We start from the raw sequence: 15,052 nt of genomic DNA, 5'->3' as shown, positions 1-15,052 counted from the left end.
TTGAAAAGTATCTGTTAGCCAAATAAAAATGTATTATTTAAATTTTAATACTCGACAGCGAAAAAATCAATTTACATGGAATCCCATAACGAGGAAGCTTTGGAACGACTTCGTTACTTAGAAGATACATCGCGTTACCAACGTAAAACAGTTCAAGAAGAAACTGTCACTCAAGCACCAGTTTTTACAATGCCGATCAAAGATTTACGCGTTGCCGAGAATCAAGCGGCTCACTTCGAAGCACGTGTCATTCCGGTTGGTGATTCCAAACTCAAAGTAGAATGGCTACGTAATGGTGTACCCATTGCTGCTTGTAAGTTACAAATTTTGGATACAAAAAATCAGTCATTTTCTATCACGTTTTCAATCGTTTATATTATACATAAATATTTAATATTTCTCTAGCAAATCGTGTTACAACTATGCACGATTTCGGATACGTCGCTTTGAACATGAAGTATGTCAATCCTGAAGATTCTGGTACTTATACTTGTCGTGCTACAAACGATTTAGGAGAAGCCGTAACTTCGGCAACACTTTTCGTACAATGTAAGTAAATAATTGGGTAAAAGTAAAAACAATCGGGATTGCTTAATTAGCAAATTCATTATTATAATTAGATGTTTGTTAAAGCTTTTGCTGTATAAAGGATACGCTTAATTGCAAAATGTTGTTTATTTTAAAGTTAGTACAAATTATCGCTACTTTTTGTGAAATCATCTGAACAATTTGTTTCATCGTAGATATGTGATACTATTATTCACGTACCATTTTTTGTTGTTGTTGATATTTTTGACACAATTTTTGAACACTGAGGGACAAACACGTTCGCTGTTCAGGGGAGGGGAACAATATTATATAATTTTCATGAAACAAAAAAAAAGAAAAATTAAAACATCATTTATAAATAATCGGTAATTACGTAACAACAAATTACACTGACCAAATAAACTCTATCCCACGACACAGCAAAAGCAGCCCTGCAATTCGAGTCGCAACACGAAAGTTCTTTGTCGAAACTCCAAGCCTTGGAGGATACCAGCAAATATCAACGTCGCGAGGAGGAAGAAATAGTGGTGAAAGAAAAGCCCTCGTTCACGGTTCAATTGAACGGACCTTCGAAGTTAGTCGAAGGACAAAGTGCACATTACGAGTGCCGCATAGAACCCTATCCTGATCCGAACATGAAGGTGGAGTGGTTCCACAATGGTAAACCACTGTCCACCGGTCACAGGTATAGAACAGCTTGTGACTTTGGCTTCGCATCTTTGGACATTCTGACAGTTTACTCTGAGGATTCCGGCACGTACACCTGCCAGGCCACCAATAAACTGGGATCGGCCAAGAGTTCGATAAATCTTGAAGTTAAATGTGAGTAAAATAAATGTGAGAAACAATCAAAAAACAAAAGAAAAAAAAAAGAAATATAATATCAATGATATATATTATATATATATATATATATATGATAACATATTTTGGATCGTTAGGTACTTAGCTTAATGCTTCTTTATCTTTCCAATAAGTATTTCGCTTTTTCCAAACATCCATATCTTCGACTCCATTGTTACAAATTATAATTGGATAAGATATTTATATCAATATAGATTTGTGCCGATGCAGCGAAGATTTCTTGTTGTTCACTGTGCGTGTATGTTTATGTGTGCGTACGTGCGTGCGTGCGGGGACAGTAGGTGGATTTATCCTTGCATAGATTCCCTTATTTTTTCATTTTTCAGTTTAGTCATTTTAGTTGATCCATCCTTTTTTGTCTTGTTGTGCACATACCTTATGTCTTTTTATTTTTGTTTATTGCTTGCAAATATCATTCCACGTACGCGAATGACATTATAAGAAAGTTTAACAATTGTGTTATGTCTGTCACGTTTATCCAATGTAACACAATTTGCTAATTTTTTGCAGCACGTTCCTCTATCATTCGCGAAACCCAACATGAAAGTGCTCTTAAGAAGATACAATATCTCGAAGATGATTCTCGTTACAAACGTACCGAGGAAGAAGATTTAATAATAGCTGAAAAACCTAAATTTGGTAGACCATTGAAGAATATTGAACATTTACCTGAAGGCAAAAGTGCACATCTCGAGGCTACGTTAACGCCCGTTAATGATCCAACGATGATCGTTGAATGGTTCAGAGATGGAAGACCCGTACCACAAGGACACAAATTTAAAACTACTTATGATTTTGGTTACGTTGCTTTGGATATACTTTATGCTTACCCAGAAGATTCTGGTACTTATATGTGCAAAGCCAGGAACGCTGTTGGCGAAGCTGTCACCACGTGCGTCATCAGCGTTGACTGTAAGTTCAACACAAAAAAAATTAATAATAATATAAATTTATCAGATATTTTTTATATTATATCAACACACACGTATATAAAAGTATTATCATGAAATTTTTATACAAACGTATTTTTTTATTACAACCATATAAATAATACATTTTTCTCTTATTGAAAACAAACGAAAAACGTACGTCAAAAAGATCATTGACAAAATTGACAAGTATACAATGAACGTGTGTCAATATTATTAAAAATGAAAAATGAAAATAAAATATTCAAGATGATGGATGATTAACTGTTAATGCTGTGATATTTTTTTGGGTTTTATTTGTAGCCAAGCAAGGTCTCTACCTGGATACTTTGGATGCTCAACGTTTGCAAAAGATTCGTGAATTGGAAACTGTTGAGATCAAGGAAGAAATTGAAAAGGAAGTTGTACATCAAAAGCCTGTATTTTTAACGCCGTTGAACAATCTGGATCATCTAAAGGAAGGTGAACACGCTCATTTAGAATGTCGCGTAGAACCGATCAACGATCCAAACTTGAAGATCGAATGGTACGAATAATACTTTATTTATTAGGTTAATTTTAATGTTTATATAAGATAGATTAATTTAAATAATATTTAAAATTGTTTAGGTTTGTAAACGGAGTAGCGGTAAGGACTGGTCATCGTTTCCGTACAACACATGATTTTGGTTATGTTGCTTTGGACATATTGTATACTTATCCAGAAGATTCAGGAACTTACATGTGCAAAGCAACGAACTTGGCTGGAGAAGCAGTAAATACCTGCAAGATTAAAGTTGGCTGTAAGTGCATATTTTATTTCATAGTATAATATATTACTTTGAAAAATATATATTAACAATTTACATATGTGTTTTCACGATCAGCAAAATCAAATAAACATCGTCCTCCTGATTCCCATCTTCAGAAAAAACGACCCTACCCAATTTATAGAAATGAATTACCACAATTTTCCAAATCTCAAAACAAATTTGATGAACATTTACGAAAGTCTATCGATACTAATGAAAATATACGAAAGGATTGTTGTTTCCTATCTTGTAAATCCATCGAACCTAACACGTATCATTATAAAAAATCATTTCCAAACAAAATGTATTCCCATTCACCTAAAATAACTATGCACGATTCTAACAAACACTGTCCTGTAAGACGTATTACATTTAGACGATGACAAGATGATAATATTATTATTATTTCAAGTTAGTGAAGTTTATTGTCAAATCAACAAATTTGGAATTTTTCAAGTGAAACATTTCCAAAATTTAATAAATAATCTGAAATTTTTTTGCTTTCATTCAGCTCGTCGCAGTATACTTTTGGACACTCAACATCCGGATGGTCTAGAAAAGATTCGTGAACTCGAAGCACAAGGTCATCCTGCTAGATTGGAAGTGGAGGAACCACCAGTAACCCCGCCCAGATTTGTTTCCGAACTTAGGGTATTCGAAATTTCTAAAAAATTAAAACAATAGTATCAAAAAAAAATGAGATCATCAGATGCCAATAAATGGATGATTATTTTTATAGGGTACCACTGAAGTTTACGAGGGTCAAACAGCCCACTTTGAATGCCAAGTGGAACCACTTCACGATGCCAATTTACGAATTGAATTCTTCCACAATGGCAAACCATTACCATCAGCATCCCGTTTCCATATGACATTTGATTTCGGATACGTGGCATTGGATATCAGTCACGCAGTACCAGAAGATGCAGGACAATATTCTGTTAAAGCAATTAATGCATTAGGACAATGCGTATCTTCAATCGAACTTAAAGTAATACCCCGTGACAATATAATCTTGGATTCACAAAGACCAGAAGGAATGGACAAGATTAGGGAGCTTGAAGCTCAACAACCATGGAAAAGACCAGACGTACCGGAACCACAAACTAGACAACGACCTGTCTTTACACAACCCTTACAAAATATCGATGCTATACCAGAAGGTCACACAGCTCATTTCGAATGTAGATTGATACCTGTTGGTGATCCTACTCTAAAAGTTGAATGGTTTAGGAATGAAGTACCTTTGGAAACAAGTATGGGAAATAATATTTCTTTAATTACAGAATATTAAGTAAATTATTCTGAGTACTACAAAATGTTCTTTTTATCACAGGTTCTCGTATAACAAAGGTTCACGATTTTGGATACGTGGCTTTGGATATTACGCATGTTCGCGATGAGGATGAAGGTGTTTACATGTGTCGTGCTTCTAATCCACTTGGAGAAGCAGTTACTACAGCATCGATGAAAATTCGAAGTTAGTTTTCTTCTATCACGTTTTATATTGTATCTTATATAATATATATAGTTTTCAATAAGACATTTTATTATTTTCTTTTTTGTATATATTTAGCTAAGGCCAGTATACAATTGGATACTCAACACCCAGAAGCACAACGTAGAATTGCTCAATTGGAAGCTGATAAAGGACCTAGTCGAGCTGAAGAACCAGATAAGGTTTTCGACAAGCCTATATTTACGCAATTATTAACTGGACCTACAGAACTTTGGGAAGGTCAGCTTGCCAGATACGAATGTAGAGTCGTACCCGTGGGTGATGCCAGTTTAAGATTTGAATGGTACATGAATGGAGTCGAGTTGAAAATGGGTAAGTTTTGTAAATCCTTTAACAAGTATTTATTTTCGTGCTTCAATTACGATACTAATAAATTTTAATGTTAATTAACAATTACAGGATCTCGCTTCCATGTAAATCATGATTTTGGTTATGTAACATTGGACATATTGAAAGTAATATCGGAAGATTCTGGTGTATATACTTGTAAGGCTATTAACAAAAGTGGAGAAGCTGTTTCATCAATTTCATTAAAAGTTAAAGCACGTTCTGCTATCGATGCTCAAAGTATACAACCGGACGCATGGCAAAAGATTCAATTAAAGGAAGCGGAGATGAACAAGGTACCAGAGATGTTTGTTGATACAACACCACAACAAGCACCAGTTTTCACTAAACATTTGGAAAGTTATGATAAATTGATCGAAGGACAACACGTTTATCTAGAAGCTCAAGTAGAACCAAGAGCTGATCCTAATTTGCGAGTAGAATGGTTCAAAAATGGTATATCTTTGCAAACCGGTACAAGATTACGTAGTACATTTGATTTTGGTTTAGTTACGTTGTCCATTAACGGTTTGAGACCAGACGATTCAGCAATTTATACCTGTAAAGCTACGAATTTACTTGGAGAAGCAGTGTCTACCTGTAGTTTGAAAATCGTTGATCGTCATTGGCTTCTTGGTGATACTCTTCACCCAGACGCATTACCTAAAATCGATGCACTTGAACAACCACAGATTGGTACTACCGAACAACCTGAACCAACATATGAAGAACCAGTTTTCATAACCCATTTGAACAATGTCGAATGCGTCGAAGGTGACAACGTTCATTTCGAGTGTAACGTAGAACCATCGAAAGACCCAACTATGAAAATTGAATGGTTTATGAATGGGAAACCATTACCAACTGGTGCACGATTTAAATCAACTTATGATTTTGGATATGTTGCACTCGATATTACGCATAGCTACGAAGAGGATTCAGGTATCGTAACGGTTAAAGCAACTAATTCTAAAGGAACGGCACAAACATCGGGTACTCTTAAATGTACAAGCAAACAAAGTATTTACCTGCAAACTCAACATCCGCAAGGTGAAGCTGGATTGGAAAAAGTTAAAGAAGCCGAAGATGCATATTTATCCAAATACAGGAGACCGGATGCTAAACCTGAACATGAATACCCCAAACCAATTTGGACTGTACCCCTTCAACCGGAATTCAAGTTAGGTGAATCTGAACCTCTTCATTTGGAAGGTCAAGTTGAACCAAAAGATGATCCCGATTTGAAAATCGAATGGTATTTCAATGGCAAAGCTTTGGAACACGGTGCCCGTTTCAAAATGACCAGCGATTTTGGTTTTGTCACCTTGGATTTGACCGATGTTTACGATCGAGATTCTGGTATTTATACTTGCAAAGCGTATAACAAAGTTGGAGAAGCTTTTACATCTACGACAGTATACTGTTCGACTAAAGAAAGTATTATCGAAAAATCTCAACATCCGAAAGGTAAGGAAGGTCTCGAAGCCATTCAAGATCTTGAGGAATCACTTAAACGACAGGAAGGTGGTTTACCTGAAAGCGAAGAAGGACATCCACCTGTTTTCACATCGCAATTCGAGAACCTGACCAATCTATCCGAAGGTGAGATTGCTCATTTCGAAGCATCATTAACACCGACTGGTGATCAAACTATGGTAGTCGAATGGTTCTATAATGGAAAATCATTAGAAGCTAGTCATCGTACTAGAACCGTTTACGCATTTGGTATGGTCGTATTGGAAGTTCTCGGAACTAAAATCGAAGATTCAGGCACTTATTCTTGTCGAGCTACGAACAAATGGGGTAAAGCGGAGATCAGTGTTCAATTAGAATGCGTAGACAAGTCTAAAGGACAAAAACCTAAATTCACCACGCATATACAATCATTGGAAGGTCTGAAAGATGGACAATCGGTACATTTCGAATGTACACTTATTCCTGTCGGTGATCCACATATGAAAGTTGAATGGTTCCACAATGGGCAACCGCTCAGACACTCTTCACGTTTCAAGATGGTATCCGATTTTGGATTCGTCGTTATGGACATTGCTGGAGTCATGTCACACGACACTGGGGAATACGTATGCAAAGCAAGCAACAAATATGGCGAGGATTATACGAAAGCAACCATCAAATGTTTCGGCAAGAGTGGAGTATACCTTGATTCACTGCAGCCAGATTCTCTAGCTAGGATTCGTGAACTCGAAAGTTATGGTGGTGAACAACCAACCACACCGACAACTCCTGTTGCCGAACCACCCAAATTTATCACCCAAATTGCAGACATTACGAAACTTGTTGAAGGACAATCTGCTCATTTCGAGGCCAGATTGACTCCTGTTACTGATCCGGATTTGAAAGTTGAATGGTATTATAACGGGAAAAAGTTACCACACGGTCATCGTTACAGAACTTTCCATGATTTTGGTATCGTCATTCTTGACATACTTTATTGTTACGAAGAAAATTCTGGTGTATACGAATGTAGAGCGTTTAATAAGTACGGCGAAGATACAACTAAGGCTACTTTGAAGTGTTTCTCAAAGGCCAGTCTTATTTTGGAATCTCAATTACCAAAAGGAATGGAAGGTGGTTTAGAAAAAATCCAAACCCTAGAGGACTCTATGATTCGTACTAAAGATGAGAAAACAGTCGAAGAACGTGGAAAAGCTCCAGTTTTCACTGTACCTTTGAGCAACATCGATGGTCTTCGTGAAGGTGAAAGTGCACACTTCGAAGCAAGACTTACACCTACCGATGATCCAAGATTAAAGGTAATTAATGTATTTTTTTTCTTTACTTACAATTGATCCATTATTATAATTACTGACATTTATTATTTAATTTGATTAATAATAAATGAAAACTATGTTTACATAGGTCGAATGGTTCTGGAATGGTAAACCACTTCGAACGGGATCACGTTTTCGAACATTCTGTGATTTCGGTTTCGTTATTTTGGAGATCTCACCAATTTACCCTGAAGATTCCGGAGAATATAGTTGTCGAGCAATTAACGATTACGGTGAAGCAGTAACCACATGTACTATGAAATGTACTGGAAAACGTAGCATCATTCTTGAATCGCAATTGCCAAAAGGTATGGAGAGTACGATAGATAAGATAGCTGAACTTGAAGGTCTTGGAAACGAACCTGGGCAACCCAGTCCTGACGATGATACGGGAAAACCACCGGAATTCATCACCACTCCGTCAGATTTAGCGCTTGCTGAAAATTCATTAGCTCATTTCGAATGCAGACTCGTACCCATCAACGATTCAAGTATGAGAGTCGAATGGTTCCATAATGGAAAGCCTCTATTAGCTGGTACCAGAATAAAAACCATTCATGACTTTGGTTTTGTCATTTTGGAAGTAGCCAATTGTTATCAAAGAGATTCTGGACTATACACGTGCAAAGCAACCAATCGTCACGGGGAAGCAACAGTGTCCTGTAAATTGCAAGTTCGTGGTCGTCAGGGTATCATCTTGGAACCACAATTGCCAAGTAATTTCAAAACCGGTACCGAAAGTATCCAAAAACTAGAAGAATCCCTTTACAAGAAAGATGAAATCCTGGCTGAAGAGGAAACACCTAATCCACCAAGATTCATTGTCGAATTAAAAGACATAGAAGTTGAGGAATCTGGTCCAAGTCATTTCGATTGTAGAGTAGAACCAGTCGGTGATCCAACTATGCGTGTTGAATGGTACCACAATGGTAGACCATTCGCAACTGGTTCTCGCGTACATCAAATAAATGACTTTGGTTTTATTTCATTGGACATGTCTTATACATATGCTAGGGATAGCGGGGAATACGTGTGCAGAGCTACGAACAAATGGGGTACTGCAACAACTAAAGCAACCATAACATGTAAATGTAAGTATTTGATAAATAAATACAATCTATATATTTATTTGAAAATATTAACATATTTAAACTAAATATCATATATTTCATTATTTGTAGCCAAGAAAACGATAGATTTCGATTCCCAACTACCATCAGGCATGAGTGGAGAAAAATTAAAGGAATTAGAACGTGGACCTATCAGCGAACCACCAGCTGAGGAAGCACCACGCGAACCACCACGTTTTATTACACAAATTCAATCAGCTACAGTTGATGAATCAGAACCAGTCAGGTTCGAATGTAGAGTGGAACCGAAAGATGATCCTAACTTACGCATCATATGGTACAGAAATGGAAAGCTTATTCCAGCAGGTCATAGATATAGAACAGTATACGATATGGGTTTCGTATCCATGGACATTTTATACGTATATCCTGAGGATTCTGGTGAATACGTGTGCAAAGCTATCAATGATCTTGGTGAAGACACTACAAAAGCATCCGTGTCTTGCAAAAGTACGTATTTTTTTATCAACAACAATTTTCCACTAAGTTTTAATAAATATATATTTATCAATATACAATTATTATTTCAGAACTTCCAAGTATCATTCTTCAAAATCAAGTACCAAAAGGCATGAAGAAATCGGAAGCTTTGATGCAAATGGAAGCAACAATTAAAAAATACACGTCGGAAGTTCATTTGACCGAGGATGATCTTTACGATGCCGATAAAAAACAACCGCCACGTTTCGTTACGCAAATACAGGATCAAGTAGAACTCGTTGAAATGAACAGTACCAAATTTGAATGTCAATTGGCACCAGTAGGTGATCCAAATATGAAAGTTGAATGGTTCTTCAATGGCAAACCGCTTCCTCATAAAAACAGATTCACACCCATATACGATTTCGGTTATGTTGCTATGAACTTTGGTTGGGTTTATCCCGAGGATAGCGGAGAGTATCTTTGCAGGGCTACCAATTTGTACGGGATGGATGAAACTAGAGCAATTATTCGTACGGCAGGTAAACCTGGTATCATTTACGAGTCCCAATTGCCAAAGGGTATGAAGAGTATCGAGAAAATTCGTGAAATGGAAGCAGCATGGCAGATGTAAGATATTTAAATAATATCATTTGTTATATTGTTCAATCGTAATATAAAACTAATATTATAGATTAATATTTGTTTCTTAATATATTTTTAAAGTGTTCCCGAAGATGAAGGTGAAGAAGAAAAAGTACGTGCACCACCGTTGTTCGTTAGCAAACCAGAACCAGTTACGGTTGAGGAAGGTGACTGTTCGAGATTTTGCTGTCGAGTTACGGGTCACCCAAGACCCCGTGTTATGTGGATTCTTAATGGACACACTGTTGTTAACGTATGTGATTTAATTTCGTTGTATTATTCAATTGATTAGATCGTGATATTCCGATAAAATTATATAATATGTTTATTATATTTATATCGTGTTACACAGGGATCACGTTACAAATTGACATACGACGGCATGTATCATCTAGATATACCAAAGACAAGACAATACGATCACGGAAAGGTTGAAGTAATCGCAAGAAGTTCGGTTGGGGAATCACGTACGGAAACGTTCTTAACTGTTAAACAACGTACCGATGATTATCGTGGTGTATTGAAGAATTCACCGAGACGTAAGTTTGCATTTAATAATAAACTATTACACTATTACAAATATGCGAAATTGCATTCTTCGTTTTATCAATATTTTTATACAAATTCTAATTGGTTTTTATATATATATGATTATTATTATGAATATCCTTAATATGAGGAAAAATATTGACGAAGAATGCAAATAGCTAACTGAACAATATACTTAGCATTACCGAACAATGATACAATGACATCAAATAAATGCATGGTAAAAAATACTTGCACATAATCAATAAATAATGATAGGAACAGTAAAGAGGTTACAAAATGCGTACAATCGCAACACAGTACATAAAATATAACGATATGACACATATATATATATAGATACATTTATCAATCTAGAACAAATGACACTTGAGACAATTTGAACACAGTCAAACAGATCTAGCAGATCTATTATCCTTGTTCCCTATTATTCCGATTGATCATCACCTTTTCCTAATAATCATTATGGCAAATCTCGCCTACGAGTACCTTCGCTACCAGCTTCTTCTTCTTCTTCTTCTTCTTCTTCTACTAATTCTTTGGGCTTTTGGAAATCGGACGAGAATTTCGAGCAATGAGACCTTCGAATTACGCATTACGCGATGGATTAACGCAATTCAGGTATGACAAGTCATGGATAGAACATTCGTATTATTATTATTGTTTATTTATTTATTTATTTATTTATTATATTACCACAAAACACCACTGGCCACCACTTTATCATGTTTCACGAATGTTACAGAAACATTAATTATTAACACGGAGAAAAGTATTCGGAATATTTTTCTCCGCGTGTACTCATCAATAATTTTTGATTGATTGATTGATTGATTGATTGATTGTTGCACTGGAGAAAACGGTCTTTATGGCTCTAGTTATTTATTTTTTTCTCTTTTTTTTTTTTTTTTTTTTCACCGTAAACCCACGTAAATTTATTTACGTATTGTTTTACGATCGTGAAAAAATATGAATATTATTTAAAAATATATTTTTGTTCTAACGCATAATATAACGATTATTTAAATTTACAACAGAGCTCCGTATTCCTCAGTGTTTTTCTTTTTTTTTGTGTGTCCTATTATCGTTCATATCTAATTTTCATTTTTATTCTTTTCTAGATTTAGTATTATGCTAGAATAATGTATTTTCTTGGTTTATTTTTGTTCGTTACATTTACTTTGCAAAAAAAAAAAAAAAGAAAAAAAAAGAATTGATTCCTCGTTGGTCCATTTCCTTAAATCTATCTGATGAAATTAAATTCAAATCCATTGTTCTTATTATGTGTCTCAAATAAAATGTGTTCAATGAATGATGATACCAATTATAATATATGAAGTAATATTTGATTAATGAAACAAAAAAGAAATAATGCATTTTCAACTTCCATGATATTACGCCCTTGGAAAATCGAGGTAACCAAAACCTTCACACGAGACGAAGGCTACAGAATGATCGATCTAAGTGTATTATTGTTACTGATGTTATTAAAAATTATGAAATAGAAAAAACAAAAAAAAAAAAAAAACAAAGAGAGACAACAAAAAAAGGTTTGATTCGAACCGTGTTAACACCACGTATTCTAACTCGAATGACAATTTTTTTGTTGAATGTCCACCTCTGTCTCCGATTATTTTCGAATTTGAGAATATTTGTTTCCCCATTACTTTGGAAAGATAGAAAAATGTGTTGCATCGCCAATGGAAGTACTGTGTCGTATTTATTCTGATTTGAAGAAAAAAAAAAAACCCTTCATCGTAGCGAGTACAACGTTCAATTAATAGATCAACGAAAAAAAAACAAAAAATTTGTCAAATTAATTATCTTCAAATTGAAAATCAGATTCAGGAAAAAAAAAGAAAAAAAGAAAAAGAAAACCATATTTTATTCGCGATAATATTAAATTTTTAAATATGAAATACAAAATCGAAATACGTTGTATTCTACGTAATTAAATGAAATTTTTGTCCTGAACAAAATCACACGGGACGAATGTTTTTAAAAAAAAAACCACGAGAGAAAAAAAAAGAACAATAACAACGCGAGAAGAACGGAATGGTCTAATCTATTTGTTCCCTAGCTTGGTACGATTATGGACTAACCCAATACCAATCGGAGAGACAGAACACAGAACTCGAGCGTGTATTCGAGGAACGTCATCAAACAGTATCCCAAGGCGTTGAGATTGCTACAGAACATCTTGGGCAAAAGGTATTCAAAGAACCCGAAGCCGAATGGCAGAAATCGGTAAAGAGTAAAAAGAACGAGGATTATTATCAAAAATTAATGAGCTTGGAGGAAGAACAAGTGTTAAAGGAATCCAGATTGAGAGAATCTTCCCATCAATTTGCCATACCTGGTGACAAAGTTGTATCCAATTCCATGGCCAAAGGAATGGCACAGAAATATCAAGAAAGCCTGTGAGTAATATTTTCAGATTTATTATTATTATTATTATTATTATTATTATATTTGATTATCTTATTAAAAATAATTAAACGAATCGATTGTATATTACAGTGAAACGCAGGATACGAAAGAAACTGTTCAACCACCGACGCAAGTAAAATTCGTGAAGAAACCACACCTGACCGAGGTAGATATAGATAGCGAACGTTTAAAGGGTACAGGAAGGTATCCACCGGAACCTTCGGAATCATTGGTTCATGGAAGAGAAGTACACGTTGCGAAACAGAAACAAACTCAGAAAGAGGTGAAGGGTGATCTCGAAATAACGAGAAAAATAACGGCAACCGAGACAACTGAAGTCGAACACAAAGCTCAAACGCAGGAACGCGTTGTTCAAGGACAAGTTAAACCAGCCAAGCCGCCAGTTTTCACGAAAAAAATTCAACCTTGTAGAGCATTTGAACAGGAACAAGCAAGATTTGAAGTTGAATTTGACGGGGATCCTTTGCCAACCATTAAATGGTATAGGGAAGATTTTCCGATTCAAAATTCGCCTGATCTTCAAATCTATACGTTCAGTACTAAATCGGTATTGATCATACGTCAAGTATTTATGGAAGATTCCGCGGTGTTTTCGGTAATTGCTGAAAATCGTGGTGGCAAAGCTAAATGCAGTGCAAATCTTGTTGTCGAGGAACGTAGAAGACAACCTGGTAGAGGTGGAATCATACCACCAAGTTTTCTATCTACGATACAAAATAGTTCGGTGACAACTGGACAATTGGCACGATTCGATGCCAAAGTTACCGGGACAAAACCTTTGGATGTTTATTGGTTAAAGGTAATTATATCACGCAATTAATTCTTAAAGAATCTTTTTTTATTATTATTGTCCTTTTTTTCTTTTTCTCAACACACGATACACACAATTGTTTGATATATTTGAAATACTTTTATAGAACGGTAAAAAAGTGACGGCTGATATACGTTATAAAACATTGGAAGAAGATAACATTTATACTCTTCTCATTTTGGAAACAATACCAGACGATTCGGGTAAATACGAATGCGTTGCCATCAATAGTGCAGGTGAAGCACGTTGCGATGCCGAATGTACAGTTCGTGGACCACAATCACCAACGAAGACAACAAAACCAACAACACCTGGTGTAGAAAAGGCACCTGCTGTATTGGAACCACTTAAAGATCAAACGATCAAAGAAGGAACTTCCGTGGCATTCGCTTGCAAAATAACAGGAAAACCCGTACCTACTGTTCAATGGAAAAAAGGTGACAAGGTAAATCTATAATAAATAAAATAATCGTCGTTTTTTGTTAAAAATTATTAGAAAATACATAATTGTTAATGTTAATGAATCATATTTTTAGGTAATAAAACCATCGAAATATTTCCAAATGCAAAAGGACGGTGATCTTTGTACTTTGAAAATCACGGAAGCATTTCCCGAAGATGAAGGTGTTTACAAATGTATCGCCAAAAATCCTGCCGGTGATGTTACCACGTCGGCAAATTTGAGAGTACTTGGTAAGAGATCAATATAAGTTAACAATATCAAAATGATTCCCCACCAATCTCGTAAGAAATAATAATTTCATTATTTATATAATAATTCAGCACCAGATGCGGCTGACATTTTGCCGAAATTATCACCGTTGAAAGATCAAATAGTTTCCGAGGGACAACCGGCGCAATTTAAAACTCAGGTTACTCCAGCTAAACCAAAGCCAACGATTCAATGGTACAGGGAAGGTGCCCTTATACCTCAGTCACCCGATTTTCAGGTACAAAACCTTCCCTTATTTAATACGTTCTTTATTCAGTTTTTCACTTTTATGATTACGATAATCATTGACGTGAGTGTCGGTGTGTGTGTGTCGAATTAAAATTAAAACGGGGCCTTACGGAAAAAAAAAAAAGAAATAAAAAAATCGTTTTGTCTAATTACATTTTCAGATGATTCACGAGGGCAACAACGCTGTACTGTTAATTGCTACAACTTACGAAGAGGACACTGGAACTTTCAGTTGCAGAGCTACGACCTCGGCCGGTACCGTAGAAACCTCTGCGAAACTCATCGTCAAAAGTAAGAACTGAATAAAAAAAAAA

The 15,052-nt window shown here is 35.5% G+C and overlaps 1 protein-coding gene across 1 annotated transcript in view; it reads left to right on the top strand.

The window, feature by feature from the left end:
* LOC106785785 (titin-like) overlaps window positions 1–15,052 on the top strand; it is a gene marked incomplete in the record, with an annotated part of 84,195 nt that overhangs the window by 13,117 nt on the left and 56,026 nt on the right. The window contains 22 exon segments of the mRNA XM_014746509.1: window positions 59–313; window positions 406–549; window positions 970–1,371; window positions 1,924–2,325; window positions 2,646–2,868; window positions 2,952–3,124; window positions 3,645–3,784; window positions 3,873–4,389; window positions 4,470–4,613; window positions 4,710–4,964; window positions 5,052–7,753; window positions 7,860–8,862; window positions 8,953–9,351; window positions 9,432–9,951; window positions 10,048–10,219; window positions 10,319–10,505; window positions 12,596–12,935; window positions 13,036–13,765; window positions 13,884–14,222; window positions 14,314–14,470; window positions 14,561–14,727; window positions 14,900–15,029. Coding sequence (XP_014601995.1) covers window positions 59–313; window positions 406–549; window positions 970–1,371; window positions 1,924–2,325; window positions 2,646–2,868; window positions 2,952–3,124; window positions 3,645–3,784; window positions 3,873–4,389; window positions 4,470–4,613; window positions 4,710–4,964; window positions 5,052–7,753; window positions 7,860–8,862; window positions 8,953–9,351; window positions 9,432–9,951; window positions 10,048–10,219; window positions 10,319–10,505; window positions 12,596–12,935; window positions 13,036–13,765; window positions 13,884–14,222; window positions 14,314–14,470; window positions 14,561–14,727; window positions 14,900–15,029 — 9,501 coding nt within the window.

The sequence above is a fragment of the Polistes canadensis genome, unplaced genomic scaffold (assembly GCF_001313835.1).
Source record: "Polistes canadensis isolate GaletaPanama2010 unplaced genomic scaffold, ASM131383v1 scaffold_57, whole genome shotgun sequence".
Classification (NCBI taxonomy): domain Eukaryota; kingdom Metazoa; phylum Arthropoda; class Insecta; order Hymenoptera; family Vespidae; genus Polistes; species Polistes canadensis.
This window is presented reverse-complemented; position numbering and strand designations above follow the sequence as displayed.